The 16,852-nt window shown below is 50.9% G+C and overlaps 4 protein-coding genes across 4 annotated transcripts; 2 read left to right on the forward strand and 2 right to left on the reverse strand.

The window, feature by feature from the left end:
• Positions 1–3,416: 3,416 nt before the first annotated feature.
• Positions 3,417–3,865, forward strand: V2A60_003798 (uncharacterized protein; the record flags this gene model as incomplete). Its single annotated transcript, XM_083255124.1, has 2 exons — positions 3,417–3,508; positions 3,559–3,865. 2 exons carry the CDS (start codon positions 3,417–3,419, stop codon positions 3,863–3,865), a joined length of 399 nt encoding a protein of 132 aa, XP_083111250.1.
• A 1,722-nt stretch (positions 3,866–5,587) lies between these two features.
• On the forward strand, positions 5,588–6,262 carry V2A60_003799 (uncharacterized protein; the record flags this gene model as incomplete). Its single annotated transcript, XM_083255125.1, has 1 exon — positions 5,588–6,262. The coding sequence occupies one exon, from the start codon at positions 5,588–5,590 to the stop codon at positions 6,260–6,262; it is 675 nt and encodes a 224-aa protein (XP_083111251.1).
• Positions 6,263–9,704: 3,442 nt separating this feature from the next.
• Positions 9,705–13,271, reverse strand: V2A60_003800 (uncharacterized protein; the record flags this gene model as incomplete). The annotated part of the gene is made up of 2 exons (XM_083255126.1): positions 9,705–13,111; positions 13,166–13,271. The coding sequence occupies 2 exons, from the start codon at positions 13,269–13,271 to the stop codon at positions 9,705–9,707; spliced, it is 3,513 nt and encodes a 1,170-aa protein (XP_083111252.1).
• Positions 13,272–15,758: 2,487 nt separating this feature from the next.
• V2A60_003801 (5'-methylthioadenosine/S-adenosylhomocysteine nucleosidase family protein) lies at positions 15,759–16,826 on the reverse strand (the record flags this gene model as incomplete). The annotated part of the gene is made up of 1 exon (XM_083255127.1): positions 15,759–16,826. One exon carries the CDS (start codon positions 16,824–16,826, stop codon positions 15,759–15,761), a length of 1,068 nt encoding a protein of 355 aa, XP_083111253.1.
• Between the last annotated feature and the right edge of the window lie 26 nt (positions 16,827–16,852).

Consider the following 16,852-nt stretch of genomic DNA (forward strand, 5'->3'; position numbering starts at 1 on the left):
AAGATACGACCAGATGACGATACATCTTTTTGAACCCGCAGAAAGTGACGCCTTGTTGAGCACAGATGGATGTGGCGATGCAGGTCGAACAAACAACTTGATTTTAATACCAGAATTGTCATACTTAGCCACTAATTATACTTGCCAAAATTATCAAAAATAAGCCGATGCACGATGATGCCACTTCTTTCTTCGGCGACATGCTAGAAAAGTGCTCACAATCGTCAGTGGACCTCTGAAACTTGTAGGGCATGTAGCACAGCAATCTGGCCCTCGACTGTCGGTGATATTAAACGGCTCTTTCACAGCTCTCAGTTATACTGCTTCTGCACAAGACTAATTGTGTGACTATTTTCTTGGCCTTCCATAGCTTTGCAGTTGGACGAGAGTGGAAATCTGGTGTGTAAGAACTCAACACTGAGGCTTGCCCCAGAATTGGAGTTTCGGGTACGCTGCCGATTGGCTCGGTGGGAGCCGATACTGCCAAGGGTTATGCTATTTAGGCCATGTACAGGATTCCCATAATAAATTCTGTTTCTGTCTGTTATTCATTTCTGTCATAACCGCTCTTCGAAGTTCGCCAGGTATAATGGCCAGAGCTCAATATCCACGGGTGCCCCTCATTACTCACACCGTTCTTACACCGCTCGTCAGTGTTGAGCTGACTCTCTCTACAGTAAGTATAATAATCACCTATTCTCTCAAGCCTGCCTATAGGCTGACAGATGATAGTTCTAGTCTATGGAGGTGACCTAGATCAGGTAGATCATGGGTACATCTTGGTTCCACGTTGCAGCGCCTGGTCTATCTTTGCTTGTGTCTATATCATACTATCTGTCTACGTTGATCCACGAATACATAGCCCAGATACGTGTCTCATTTTAGCCGGTATCTCGGGCATTTGCTGGTTTGCTACCACCATTCTCATCAATTGGGATTTTCCCGACTGTTCTGTTGGCTTACTTGCTGTGGAAAGGGTGCGTAGCATGTGCCCTTCAGGTGATCTGCATTACTCCGCCAAGGGCAGCCGAGTCGGCCTGCTCCCCACTTGGCAAAGCCTTGTCGCTCGTCCGTACCAACAAGAAATAGTTGCGTTGGCCCTGCTGCTACGACTCTTTTCGAACAACGCCAACCTCTTAGCAGAGTTTTTATGAAATTATTTATTATGTGTTTCTTTGACCAAAAAGTCTGGGCCTGTGGTTTCTGGAGGTGGGGTACATTTCGGCAACAATGCACAAAAGAGCACAGGATTGGCGAAACTTGCGGGCTGAAGCTGGTCTACGATGTAGCCCATCAACCCGACACATGCACCTTGTGCGCGACTATTGCTCGAAAACGACGTCGATTAACTAAAATGGCCGCCGACGTTTCTAGATGGCAACAACAAAAACAGTACCCGGCGACAGTCGAAAGAACGAAGCGAATGATTATGAGTATAGAAGGTGCTATTTCTGCTCTTCTGAAAGAGCATGAGCTTTGCGGTTCGGTTTTCAGGAATCGCACCATGAAAAGCAGATAATACATTGACGTATTATGCAACCGTATTGGTTGGCCTCTGCCGTAAGTTCAACATCGCTGTGCTACCTTGTCGTGCGCTCACGAAAAATGGTCTTCCCAGGCATCCTGAACTAAAGAGCTGAGCGGTGGTTGGACCCAAGCAAGATGCCACTGCTTAGGCGGCTTCACGAGCAATTTCTCACGTCGTGTCCTTAATATTATTATTTTCAATTTGTTACAAAAAAGTAAAGTGAAGTGAAATAATTGCTCTTTATTTGCATCCATTTGAGTGAATGAGTGCACAGTGAGTGCCACAACTACCTAGGCGCATGTAACTTCTAACTGGCTTAAAAGACGCCTACGCGCCCTGTGTGACTACGGAGGGGCGAGTGCCAATCCGCATTGTGATGTTCCACGCCCAGTAGCTCCCCTCATGCGTCATGTTCCTGCAGCATCCTCTCAGTTCCCTCAAACAATCCCTTTAGACAATCCCTTCCTTGAATGCAGATTTTACGACAGCAGACTCGAAATGACAGATTCTAATGCAGGTTTATGCTCTTGCCTCCCGGGCCTTACAAGGAGGTGAGCCAGAAATACGAGCGTCTAGTATCGAGGAAGGTTCCAGAGGTCAACTACGGAAATCAGAGGCACATATTTGGACGAGACTTAAGCAGAACCCCCCCTCATAACGAGAACTGTCTATTTATGAACTGCTCACTGCGACGCGACCGTGGTAACCTGGCGTGTTGGTGGCGGCGCGCAGGCCGTCACAGTGACTGTGACGGGCCTATTACTGGGTGCCATTGGCTCACCAAGGGTGTGTTTGACGGCAGGATCGAGGCTGGATTCACGGAGCTTTTGCCTGTATAGACCTCCGGACTTGCGCCGCTCGGGGCTGTCGCTGTGGTTGCGACCCCTGTCTGTAACTTAGTCATTGGCTGTGTCCAAAAGTGCCTCGGTCTAGAGGCCCCGAAGAGGGTGTTCTGACCATGCTGGAGATTGGAGCAGATTGGGGCCTGTGCCTGCTCAAGTTGCTTGTGGAGCTCAATGAGCGCTCACTGGCCTCGATCGGCGTAGCGGAGGGCGTACCGGCGGCGTACCGGCAGAGGCCGTTAGACCAGCGCTACCATTGAACGGAGTCAGGCCAGCCGAAACCGTTGATGCTGACTCGTAGTTACTACTCGGTACACTTCGGCTAGTTGAGAAATCCGTAGGCGAAAGTGGTGTCTGCGTTAGAAGTGTTGTAGGGTTGGGATAAGAGCATTGGACAACCCCAGTCTGTTGGACGGGGGTGTTTTCGAGATTCGCCGTTCCGTTAGCCAAGAACACATTATAGTTGCTATCTCCACACCCGCATATCCTAAGGAGCTAAACGACCCAAGTGACCGGCAAGTACGTGGTGTCGCTAAAAGCGAGCTCCACCAGATAGCGCCGAGTAGATGTAGCGGTTATTTTCGCTGTAAGTTCCGAGCCTGCCACCACATTCAATAATGGGTTCTAAAGGTAGATTGTGGGTATTACTTGAGAGGCTACAAAGGTGGCGAAGGTCATAACGATAGTAGCTAAGGTGGTTTGATGCATGTTTTATCTTGAGTAGAGGAAAAGGCTGAATAGAGATGAAGTCAGCAAGCCTTACCAGTACTTTATAGTGAAACGATTTACCTATCAGGAACCGGTTTAAGATTTACTGTTTTCGAAACTGAGTGGTGGGAAAGTGTGATAATAATTTCAGGGTATAGTTTTTGGTTGTCCGAAAGTTGCTGCCAGGATTTGTTTTCTGGCATCTGCACTTAAGCGCCTGCATATGATGCTAGGGCAGCCCTCAGTTTCTAAATATTTAAGGTATCAATTACCGGTACAAATTTGATTGTTCCTTCCTAGACAGAAAATATCATCAATCTAACTATTAGTTACACACCATGGCATCCAACGACTACGCTTTTTACCTCGACGATGATGGCATCATGAACTCGATGTTCCCTGAGCCTGGCCATCACAACTGCAATGCTGCGTAAGTCAGTAATTCAGCTATTCTGACATGCTGGCTGACATTATGAATAGTCTTTCTGCTTCAGAAGCAAAGCTGACGGAAAAGATTGCGCAGCTTCAGCAGCAGTTAGCGGCACAGGCAGAGAGGCTGCTTAAACAGGAAGAGCGCATGGCTCTGCAAGAACACCGTATGGCAAAACAAGAAGAGTGCAATTTGAAGATGTGCATCTCAGACAATATCTCGAATGTTGAGTCCAACGACGACTTCGGTGATAGCTCAGATACTACTAGTCTTACCGAGGATAACAGTAGTGACGGGGAGGAGGACGTAATGGAGATCAACCCTCCGCCATACTACGGTTGGAACAGACAGTGTTAGCCGCCAAGGCGGCGCAACCTGCACTGCTTACTCTGTTGTTAGTCTCATTTAGTATCAGTACTATATATCCCAAGTTTCTCTGATGCACATCCTTGAACGGGTCTCATTTTGTCTGTAGCATCTTCAACTATTGATGGGTGATCTGAAATAATGTCAAGCAACAAGCCACTGCCTGCGATACCGGAAAGTCTGACCTACGTACGTAGCTGCAAGTCGAAAAGCCAAAACTTCTCACTATACAGTCAAAACTCTTCGAATATTACTGAATTCTCGCAACATGGTCGTGAAGACATCGCACCGCAACGTCCTCCCCGACCGGCCCATGGCCTCTTCGACGATGCCGCGGCATTGGTCTTTACGACAGAGTATGCTGTTCTACGTGCGCAACTGAAGAATCTAGATGCCAAGAATGCGCAACTGCTCAAGCAGATTGACGAGTTACGATCAGAGTGTGAAAGGCCGCTAGTAAGTTGATTCAACTATCTAGTTCCTATGCTGTTTTCTATCAAGATGAAGAGCAAAGAAAGTGAATCAACTTTATGAGAGCATGACAGCACTTCTATAGCTTCGATCAATGGAAGGTTCTAGAAGCTCGGCGGCACAGCCGCCGCTCAAGCGGCTTGCCCGTTACACAGAGAACGGCTGTCTTAGGATCGCAGTGGGTCACAACAGTGGCTGGCAGTCAACGGCGGAGGAGTGTCAGAAAACACATAAATAATGAATTTGTGGTTTTGGCGGTTTCAGAGAACCGGAAAAGCTGAAGGAGACTCGAGCAGACCTACAGGGGTCATAGTTCGGGGCTGTTCTGGTGGTGGGCAGGCAGGCGACACTTGTAGGCTGCAGACGCGTCCGCCTTGGAAATTACGAGTCGTTTTTTTTCACATGTATTGCGTTACTTCTACATTGAGTATTAACTCTCGTAAAACAACTGGTCACTTTTGAAAAACGAAGGGATGAGAAACTGTAACGTTGTAAGGCTGTTATCGCTTGCTATTGGTCCCAGCTAGTCGGTAACCAATCGGCGAACCCTCGGTCTTGAAATTGCACGGTGAAATAAACGAAGAACACAAAAGCCACAACTGAGTCGAATTAGTTCTAGACCATTTAATATGGTATAGCTTGCTGAACCGCCAACTATGAAAACTTCATGCAGGCCACGATGGAATTTCGGCGATGTCTCCAACGAAGATGAATTCTGGGAGCAATTAGCATATTGTCATAAAAAACATTAAAGAATTCAATTTTCTTACCTCTATCAATCATCCCGTTCATCAATCTTTTTGAGAACAAAGTGACATTCGTTCAAGCTCCTGCCGTACAGTTTCGGTGCCGGCACCAGAGTGCGGCAGCTGAGATTGAACAGACCCCAGTCACTGCGAAAGGCAGCCAGAGCTCCCACTTGTCCCCCCCCCCCCCCCATTGGCGTGTGGCATGCTTGCGGCTCTTCCTAGTCAAGGCCTTTTGCCCCAGCCGGGGCACAAGTCCGTGGCCATACGCTGTAAAACAAAAAATCGTTCTAAATAACATTGTGGATTGCTTAGATAATAACCAGCTGCATGGCTGCTATTGGTGCGTGCCACAGCCTTGTCATACTTCCCGTGATGACAAAAAGTGCAGGGCCATCATTGACTCGGCAGCCAACCAACCAAGTTCACCAACAAGCTCACAACCATTCTTCCAAAAGCAACTTTTTCCAGACAGTCAACCGCAACGACAATTGCAATGTCTTCCATTATTTTTGACGAGGAGCCCCTTGTATGGCATTTTGCTATGCAAGACGAAGCGGACGACGCTGTGCCGGGCGATGATTCCGACTCGGAGCCTGCCGTTAGTCTGCTCTATCTACGCATCGCAGGCAGGCGCTCTATTGTCCTGCTGCGAGATACCTCCGAGGAGTTAATGGAAAACCAAGCGCCCGATAATGAAAGCAAGCGCGAGTCTGCACGACGTCGTGCACTGGCCAGCCAGCATCCGGATCGTTACGTGGAGCTGAAGCATGACCTTATCAGCGCTTCCGCTGCTCCGTTTCGACGCGACCTGGATGTGATTCTCTTCACACATGAGACGAATACCGAATTTGTAAATGAAATGGGCGACTACTACGGCACTCAGCTGGATGCTATCGGAAAGGTCATGTTTGAAGGCAGCTCGTGGAATGAGGACCTTGACGCATGCTTGGAGCGGATGGCGGTTTTCAACAATGTACACACAATCTCTGTATGGCTAGAGAGCGACCGATTCGCCAACAATTTCGAAAGCATGACAACAAAAGACTACGTTGCCATGGCGCTCGACTTTGAGGCAAGAGACAAACGCATGTTGAAGGGCCGCAACGTAACGGTGGAGTACATCGACTACAACGGAACCGTCCACGGTACATTTCGGACCGGCGCCTAACTACTAAACTGCCACTTGAGTTTGGCCATATTGGCCGGCTTGTTACTGCACTATGGAGTAGTTAAGGCGGAGACACAAGATGGAGGTGTAGGATGGTGATGTGAACCAGAGGGCGTGCGGGTCCAGTCGATAGGTTACCATGTAGCTGGCTGTCAGATAATTGAGATGCGCTCGCGAAGTTAGACGCTTGTATGCGTTTTACGCGTATCACTATATTAAAGAATGCCATCTTCATTCACCATGACGAGGGATGGTGCCCATTGGCTCAAATTTACGTGTGCTGTTTAAGGGTGCTCAAGCGGTACAAATCTGACCATACTCTGCCTCGATCTTGACGCGCTTCTCGCGCAGCAGCCCCTCCATCACCTCAAGGCCACCCTGGGGAATTCTTTCTGCAGCACAAAGCGCCGAACCAGCGTTTCACAAATACATTGCAAAGTCTGATTGATCCTGCAAAATAGAGGTCTGTGACTTCTTTGACGCCAAGGGCTGAAGCTAGTACCGCTCTTAGGGGAGTGGAGTTTACACGAAACAAACTACGAGATCGCTTCACATTTTAATCGAGAGTCGTAAAAGTCAAGAGTATATAACGGCCTTTTATAGTCGTCAACAACACTCTGAGAGTTGTATAGAAAAACAGGGATTTGAGTGTTCAACTTCTTCATCACTCATTGGATGAGAATGGTTCCTTGTGAAACATGAAAGCCGAAACAATATTTATTATTGCCAATTTCCTAGGCCTTTTCGCAGAGTTCAGGTCGATGCCGCAGTCTCGTGGAGTAATGTACCTGCAATGCTCCTTGAGAGCGCAAGCCAGGAAATTCTATGCTAAGTTGATGTATCTTTTCCCATGTAACCGTTGGATCAGCTCTTAGTTTCTAGAGAAGTTGATCCTCATCTAAGGCGAATTGTATTCTTGCGCGGCGGATTTTATTCACTCGGTATCTCACTCTTGATTCCCGTCGTTGGGCTGACTGCGACTTGTAGCCACTCTCTTCTTCGTGTGAGGTACGGTCCAAATGCCCGTAATCCTCGCGGTTGCTGACTGGTCGCAGCTCGATAACGAAGTTTTGGCGCGTAGGTAGTTCCGAAACGCATAGTGGCTGCCTTATAGATTGAGTGCAATCTGCCTCAGTGTGGTGCTCCCATTCCATCTCGACTATCGGTTCCGCGGGATGAGTGGTCTTTTCGCTCTTCAAGTAATCCGTGTCAAACGGGGTTGGAAGAAGATAATAAGGTGCTCTGGGGTTACTGGTAACCATTGTGACCTCATCTTCGTAGTTTTGTCCCGCTGATTCAAGTTGTGAGGGTAGTCTCTCTTTCCGAGGCAATGTCAAGACATCGTCAGGGTATGATTGCTCCGATTTAGTAAACAGAGGTAGAGGTGTTGTAGGTAACGATATCCATTCGTCCATGGCTCTTTCCATAATGTCTTCTGGGCTTTCTGACCACTCTCGAGGCGGTGTGCAACGACGCAATGTCCGTGTATCGAGGCTTATTGCCAAAAACTCGCCATGTGAAGTCAAATCTACCATTTCTGCTGTTGCTTCCGGGTCATGATCGTGCGAGAAGGCGTCGCAGTAATCAAGTGTTCCTTGGCTTTTGACGCTCTGATCGCGGCTCAGGTCAGACGAAGCCTCGTTCATTGACTTATCATACTCAACCGCCACTGCCACATCGACTTTTGATCGTCGAAATTGGTAGCCATGAGAGTCATTGAGATGGTCGCGTCCGGACTCCTTTCTTTCTGATACAAAGTTGCAGTGTACACAAGTCCAGTGCCAGCCGTGAGATTGGTCAATGTGGTCAAGTGCTTTGACTTTCCTGTCCCAATACCTTAATCGCTCGCCTGCTACCAGACCATCAGACTGCGCGCAGAGTAGACAGAACGCTGGACGGACCAAAGTGTGCCGGTAGGTTAAAGAGCCGCAGTGAACCAGAGAGTTCGATAAATGTCTCTGACAATCCTGTTCCCACTCCGTTGGGGTGTAGAACTCGTCGCAAAAGTAGCAAAACGTCAACTTTGAGAACAGAACGCCGAGTTCTTGGGCTACTTTGTCGCTTCGGCAATGGTGGATGTGAAGGTTACGCCGTGCGAGACTGGTAAACGAGTTAGTGCTGCCGTTACTCAAAGTTGTCGTTACTGACTGTGAAACGTTTATGTCGCAGTAGGGGCATAACCCATTCCGTGGAGTTTCGCGAGCCCGATGGTATCTCTCAGAAGACATCGTCAGCAAGTGCAATGCATCTTCCATGACGCAGAGCTCCTCATCATCGCTGATCATCGCTGCGCTTACGCGCCTTTTTTCGGGAAACACCTGGTTCAGCGGATCAATAGTGTCATTCGCTGTGCGGCAGCCATAAATGAGCCGATCTTTTCGCAGCGCTTTCAAGCATTCTTCTCGATGCTCTTGCAGCGCTTTCTTTCGGAGTCGTTTCAAGGCGTATTGACGAGCCCTCTGCGCCTTTGCTCTTGCATCTGGGTCGACAGCAAACTTTATTTCATCATCACACATTGCCAGTTCAGAGCTGCTTTCCACTTCTGCCAACATCGCGGCAGGAAGTCTGACTGGCATGCCGGATTGGTGAAAGCGATGCAGGCCCTGGAAGTATTCCACAGCAGTGTGATCTGCAGTCTCTCGCATGAAGGCCGCCAAGCCGTCGCACGATGAGACGAAAGCTACATAGCTTTGACCGAAGATTCGGTTATCATTATGTAGTACATGCTGCGATCTTTCTGTCGGAGTATATCTGTCTGTCATAATAATGAGTATCAAACTCAGCAGACGTCAGTCATCCCAGTACCCACTGTCTAGTTGTTTTCCTAGCTCTGTTCTTATCATATGCATTGAGGCTCGATCAAAATTGTACTCCCCCATAAACACTTTTTTCAAAACTCTCTCAAAAACAGCGAGTGTCATCGCTTCTGATATCAGGCAACCGTTCCTGTTAACGGTCCGGCAGACAGGAAGCTCGAGGGCCGCCTCATTCTACTCAATTGGTCCATCGCCCCTGCCGTCGAGTACTTGGGTGAAGAAATCAAGGTCCAAGGCGCCATCAGCAATGGCAAAATGGAGAAGGAAAAACACTGCATTATAGCGCAGTACTCGATGCTCTCGGCCAGTAACGCCGAAACTGGGTCTGTCAGCTACTGGTGCTTGTCTTAGCCTAGCAACTAACCGCCTGTTTGTGGGATCTTTGTTGTTCTTCACGGTGCGCTGGTTAAGCTTGAAAAAAAAACGGGGAACCCCATCGCGTCGTTCCAGAACCAGCTCGATATCATTTTTCGGTGAGTGACAGTTAAGCACATATACTCAATGACTTACCTTGTACGATATTCCTGCGTTGAAAAGGCCGTTACGTCGGGCTCCGCTATCGCAAAATAGGAGAAGAAGGAAGTGAAACTGAAACCTCTCTCGTTCATGACGGACGCCAACATATACTAATCTACACTAGAACTAGTCCATGTCTCTAGGGTTTCTAACGATGATAGAGTGTATGGGTGCTTCTGGCCAAGGATTTGCTGTTGAGCTAGAACACAGTCCTTCATCATGGCTAGAGCCTCACAGTCCCGGCCTTGAGATTTCCAGGTATGAGCAAGGCTAGCCATGCTGGTCAGCGTGTCGGGATGGTCCGCCCCGAGCTTAGCCTGAGAAGTCTCCATCACCCGCACCTCCATCTTCTCTGCCTCTTCCCACCGACCTTGGTTCCTGTACGTCGACGCCAGGTTAGCCATGCTGGTCAGCGTGTCGGGATGGTCCGCCCTGAGCTTGGTCTTGCGAGTCTCCATCACATGCACAAACAGCTTCTCGGCCTCTTCCCACCGGCCTTGGTTCATATACGTCGATGCCAGGCTAGCCATGCTGGTCAGCGTGTCGGGATGATCCGCCCTGAGCTTGGTCTGAGAAGTCTCCACCACATGCACAAACAGCTTCTCTGCCTCTTCCCACCGGCCTTGGTTCCTGTACGTCGATGCCAGATTGGCCATGATGGTCAGCGTGGAGGGATGGTCCGCCCCGAGCTTGGTCTTGCGAGTCTCCATCACCTGCACAAACAGCTTCTCGGCCTCTTCCCACCGGCCTTGATTCCTGTACGTCGATGCCAGGTTACCCATGCTGGTCAGCGTGTCGGGATGGTCCGCCCCGAGCTTGGTCTTGCAAGTCTCCATCACCTGCACCTCCAGCTTCTCGGCCTCTTCCCACCGGCCTTGGTTCCTGTACGTCGATGCCAGGTTACCCATGCTGGTCAGCGTGGAGGGATGGTCCGCCCCGAGCTTGGTCTTGCGAGTCTCCATCACCTGCACAAACAGCTTCTCGGCCTCTTCCCACCGGCCTTGGTTCCTGTACGTCGACGCCAGGTTAGCCATGCTGGTCAGCGTGGAGGGATGGTCCGCCCTGAGCTTGGTCTTGCGAGTCTCCATCACATGCACCAACAGCTTCTCTGCCTCTTCCCACCGGCCTTGGTTCATATACGTCAACGCCAGGTTAGCCATGCTGGTCAGCGTGGAGGGATGGTCCGCCCCGAGCTTGGTCTTGCGAGCCTCCGTCACCTGCACGTCCAGCTTCTCGGCCTCTTCCCACCGGCCTTGGTTCCTGTACGTCGACGCCAGGTTACCCATGCTGGTCAGCGTGTCGGGATGGTCCGCCCCGAGCTTGGTCTTCCAAGTCTCCATCACCTGCACGTCCAGCTTCTCGGCCTCTTCCCACCGGCCTTGGTTCCTGTACGTCGATGCCAGGTTACCCATGCTGGTCAGCGTGGAGGGATGGTCCGCCCCGAGCTTGGTCTTGCGAGTCTCCATCACCTGCACAAACAGCTTCTCGGCCTCTTCCCACCGGCCTTGGTTCATATACGTCGATGCCAGGCTAGCCATGCTGGTCAGCGTGTCGGGATGATCCGCCCCGAGCTTGGTCTGAGAAGTCTCCATCACATGCACCAACAGCTTCTCTGCCTCTTCCCACCGGCCTTGGTTCATATACGTCGATGCCAGGTTACCCATGCTGGTCAGCGTGGAGGGATGGTCCGCCCCGAGCTTGGTCTTGCGAGTCTCCATCACCTGCACAAACAGCTTCTCTGCCTTTTCCCACCGGCCTTGGTTCCTGTACGTCGACGCCAGGTTAGCCATGCTGGTCAGCGTGTCGGGATGGTCCGCCCCGAGCTTGGTCTTGCGAGTCTCCGTCACCTGCACGTCCATCTTCTCGGCCTCTTCCCACCGGCCTTGGTTCATATACGTCGATGCCAGGTTAGCCATGCTGGTCAGCGTGGAGGGATGGTCCGCCCCGAGCTTGGTCTTGCGAGTCTCCATCACCCGCACCTCCAATGCTTCCGCCGCCTCCCACATGCCTTGGAGCTTATAGCCCGAAGCCACCATTGCCATACTCCACATCGAATCTTCGTGCTCTGTCCCCAGTATCTTCTCCCGCACTCTCCTCACTTTCACCCCCAGTGACAGCGTATCAGCCCCATTCCCCATTCTCCACGCATACCACGCCGCCATGTACATGATGGAAGCCCACTCGAGCAACGAGTCCCGAGCTTTTGGCCGCTGCCCCACGGCTGATTTGGCATGCGGAAACAGTTCTTGCCATGCTGCCCAATTCTCATGCTCCCCTGTCGGAGCTTCTGCACATAGATTAGAAATAAACTGCTGTTTCCATTTCTCCAACTGTCCGCGAGCTTCAAGCCATTTCCGCGTCGCTAACTGTACCAGAGCATGCATTTCGAAGCTTGTTATGCCTATCTCCGACACAAGCGAGAAATTTCGCAAAATCACCATGTCTGTCTCGAGCTCTTCACCCTGCGTAGACTGCGAACGCTGATCCTCGTCGCTATCCATATCGCTCTCCATGTTGCTATCCATGTTGCTATCCAAGTCGTGCCCCTCCTGTGATCTATTGTCTTCCTGCTCCCTCCCGCATCGCAGCAACCTCCTCGGAATGCCTTGCCGGTCGAAAAAGCTCATCAACGAGAGCAAGTCCGCCGCGGACGGCCGCATCTTGCGGATGTGATCGAATGATATTTGCCATGTAATCAGAATCGCACTCGACGCGCCCCCATCTCGCCACAGATCTCCGCCATCATGTGCCAAAAGCTTCGTCTTCTTGCGCTCGCTCTCTTGAAAATTCGCTAGATATTGTCTGATGGACGCCTGCTGTCCTCTCTCCTGGATATAGGCCGCCGCCTGGCTGATAGCAAGCGGAACACAGTCTAGTGCTTTAACAAGATCCGCCCCTGCATTTTTATCCGACAGACTTCCTAGTCTTTTCTCCAAGAGGGTTAGCGCTTCATTCTCCACCATAGGCCCAATCGCGATCGCATCTTGGCGCCTGCCCACTAGTCGCACTGCCACATCTTGATCGCGCGTTGTGATCACCACCGATCCGTTCCGGCTTTGCGGTATGTATGTCGCCAACGGCTTCTCGGCCGCCGCATCTCCTTTCGTCGGAAAGAATACGTCACCATCATCGGCACTGTCGAGCACTAAAACCCATCGGCCGTTCCGTTCGAAGGACAGCCAGTTGTATACAAGCCGGGGAACATCTGCGTTGGGTTGGTTCCGCCCCGGGAGCTTAACAGCATCGGCTATGGTCTTGAAGCCCTCTTCGACGCGCGCTCGCGTACCGGCGTGGATCCAGAACACCCATATATCATCGTGTTTCTCGGTCAGTCGGTGGGCAAACTCGATGGCCAGCTGCGACTTGCCCACGCCTCCTAGGCCCACTAGGGCCACGCGGCCGGCTAGCTCGGCGCATCGGCGGGCAATCTGGTCGAGAATGTCGCCACGGTCGACGAAATCGGGGTCGCGACGAAAGGGGATCGAGGCAAACGGCTGCGGCGGTGTCTCGGCTCGTTCTAGGCAGTCAGTGCAGGTTCGCCAACATCACGCAACATGGCCGAGCTGCTCACCTAGCGGTTGGTTGAACGTGAACGTCGCGGGACCGTGCAAATGGTTCCCGGCTACGACATTGTGGGCATCGATCCCGTCAAAGTGGCTCGTGCTGGGTGGGGCCATCGCGGGGTATTTAGAATCCCGCACTTGCCATAGGAAGCTAACGGCTTCCCATATGATGGATGGGTAACGACACTTGATTTATATTCAGTTTGATATGGAAAGCATCTCCTGGGATGGATGTATCAGGCCTCACGCCAGACAGCCTGATCACGTGGCAGATTAATTTCCCCCTCCCTCAGCCACAGTGGCTGCCCAGCACTCTTTGATGTCTGATATCTCACTCATCGTCCAGATCTGCCCTCTGATCACGCGAATTTGCACAAGCTAACATTAGAATCTTCTGTGTTATTATCAGGATGGAAATCCTTAATCCGGAACTATATACCGTCTGCTACTTTGACGACTATTCTGGCAACATACATGCTGGTCAGGTATGGTTAGCGCCCGTGTCACTTGTTTACTTGTTTTTTTAGATTGACTGTGGGGCAAGAGAGAAGGTTCCAGAAGGCCTGCCTAGCACCGCCCGGGAACTTGTCCATCGCTTCATTACGCTCTTGTTTACGTCCTTTTCGGCCATCAAAATATAATAAAAACATGGACAGAGCCAGTCAGGTACTAGCACAGAATGTTCCTCCTGGTATGCGTAAATCATTCCGTGCTTTAGCAAATCATGGTGATGTTGCTCGCACTACCCTTCAGCATCGCGCATGTGGACGACGGTCTATCGAAGAGAAAGCCCGAAGCCAACATGATCTCCATCCCCGAGAAAAAAAAGCTCTTGTCAAATTTTTGGTACAACAAGATACTCTTGAGCGCCCTGTCCGTATCAAACACCTAGGCCCAATAGCATATAATCTTGCCTGTCGACGGCCGGCCGCGGCAGCCAGACCACGTAAAGCCCCAGGTAGGAACTGGCCTCAGTCCTTCTACAAACGCCACCCAGAGCTCAAAGCGAGTAAAGGCGGATCGCTAGACTGGAACCGTTACGACATCTACAAAAAGGTCTTATATCGGTTTAAGGTCATCGGAAAAGTATTAGAGGACCCGAATGTCCTGCAAGAGAACGTGTATAATATGGATGAGAGTGGGGTGATGCTTTCCAAGCTAAACTCCGTGAAAGTCCTTGTCAGTAAAGATAACCCGCGAGGGTATCGAGGCGCACGTGTTAAGCGAACCAGAGTCACAGCTGTCGAATGCGTGAGTGGTGATGGTAGGTATCTAAACCCAATGATCATTTGGCCTGCGTCAACTCATCGAGCCAACTGGAGCACACACCAAACTCCCAGATGGCATTATGCGTACTCCGAGAGTGGGTATACCGACTCCTATCTCAGCTTACAGTGGCTTAAGCTTGTTTTGACCCCTAGACCAAGGAACGTGCTAATCAGAAGCCACGGGTACTAATATGTGACGGCTTCGGGACGCATGAAACCCTCGAAATCTTAGAGTTCTGTTTCGCAAATGATATCATCCTGTGCCGCCTCCCTTCTCATACCTCTCATAAGCTCTAGCCCTGTGACGTCTCGGTGTTTGGTCTATTAAAAGCAGCCTATCGAGAGCAGGTCGAACGGCTTGAGAGAGGATATGTGGGAACAATCGGTAAAGAGCATTTCACCTACTTGTATAGCCCTGCACGGGAGTAAGCGCTCACATCTAGGAACATACGAGCTGGATGGGCCAAAGCCGGCTTATTTCCCTTCAGCCCAGACAAGGTCCTCTGTGATATACCGAAGCCTCTCAATGCATCTCACCGCCCCAAGAGTGTGTGAGGTAAACATGGGTTCCTGTATACAAGATCAAGTACCGCGAACAGCTGCAACACCAGTGTCGGCAGAAGCTGTTGCGTCGCTGCATAATCTAATCCAACAAGATGCTAATATGCTTGACGAGACGAGCAAACAACGCCCACAAAGGCACTTACAGAAGCTTACCAATGCCGCCCAACTATCCTTTGCCGAGCGTGCTCTCCTTCATGACCATAACCAATTCTTAACTCAGATGAACAACGAAGCCAAAGTTCGCCGGTCAACGAAGTCAGAAATACTAGGCACGGCGAGGGTGATGACTTATGAGGACCTTGAGACGGCACGAGCAGAGCGTGCGGCGAAAGAGGTCGCGAGAGAGATTAAAAAGGCAGCGAAGGAGGCCAAGAAAGCTGCAAAGAGCAGAAAGGCGAAAAGAGCTCCCGTGGGCAAGAATGAAAGTGGGAGCAAGAGGGAGAGCAGTACGCCGAGGCCATATGCGCCGGAGCCGAAGGTGTTGCGGATAGACGAAAAACAGGCTGCGGAAGGTGAACAAGAAATAAATGCGCTAGGACTGAGAGCCCTAGTGACTTGGATGTATAAAGGGCCGATTGAGTATGGAGTTGTGCCGGCAGGTCAGAGAGCGCCAATAGCGCCGATGTAGCAATGCAGTCCGTGGACACGTTGGATGCTGCTCGTCGTGACTCTGCCACTCTAGTCAGCCAACTGTATAGTACGGGCGGTAGCGGTCGTTGAATTCGATGGACTAAGCCGTAGCGGGCATCTATACGTACTATGGAATATTTCAAGAAAAGTTTAAATTCGTCTGCCCCTGAGATTTCCATCCAATAATCACATTGTGTCCATTGATTGTGCCATAAGTCGACTGCAATCGACTATCTGCTTGCTCAGCCTGCGTCTGAGCCTGTGAATGTGTAGGAGCCTTCACAGAAGCCGGTATCTCGTATAAGACCGCTTTGGCATATGCAGCTGCCATAGCCGCGGCATATGGTTGCCACTCCTTGTTTTTATGCATATCACCATAGTCACAAACGCCTCGTATGACCCCTACGGGTATTCTGTTCATAGTTCCTGCAGCTTCCATTTCGAGGCCAATAACATCGTACTTGTCGCGAAGCTCATCCCTTTTCCAGGCATTCTTCATCAGTTTCTCTCCAGAGCCTATTGGCCCGTACCACACTCGAGTACGTCTTGAAGGCGGACGTGGCGCTCGTTCCACGAGTTTCTCCAACCCATCGGCGTCGGTATAATACAGCTTGTCCGCCTCTTGACCAGGGTCAGCGAAATTGCCAGCCACATGCTCCTTTTCTTCGATCGTCTCGTAAAAAGGAAGGAAGACTTCGGTATCGTTCGGTGCGTTGATCTTAATGCTGCCGATCGCTGCGCGGACAATCGGCTCCGTAGTGGCGAGTACGTGGCCGAAATGTAACGGTTGGAAGCCGTCCTCGGTTTCTTTTCCTAGCTCATACGCAATCAAACCAGCACTGTCGCCGCTTGGGAGAGCGACAAGAACGTCTCCGAGTCGGATGTCGCGCGGAGGGGTTCGGGAGAGGCTGGGAAGCCCGGCAGCCACGCCAACCAACAATCCAAACCAGAGATTGGGAAAGAACTTCTTCACCTGACCGGCGAGAGCCCCTGCAGACCCAGTGCCGTATTCTTGACCTGCCGGCAGCGTCGCTACGACAACGTTATGACCACACATTGTGCCAGCATGGAATACGTAGTCGTCGCCGCGACCCACAGGGAATCTGCCCTTATGCCGGTCGTCCATCAGATGAAGGGCAGCCTGAGCTTCAATCTCGAGGGGGGCAATCCATACGACGGTATATAGTTCCGGATTCAGGATTCCCATTCTGATAATAGCACAGAAGATTCTAA

The sequence above is a fragment of the Cordyceps javanica genome, chromosome 2, assembly GCF_051103115.1.
Source record: "Cordyceps javanica chromosome 2, complete sequence".
Lineage (NCBI taxonomy): Eukaryota > Fungi > Ascomycota > Sordariomycetes > Hypocreales > Cordycipitaceae > Cordyceps > Cordyceps javanica.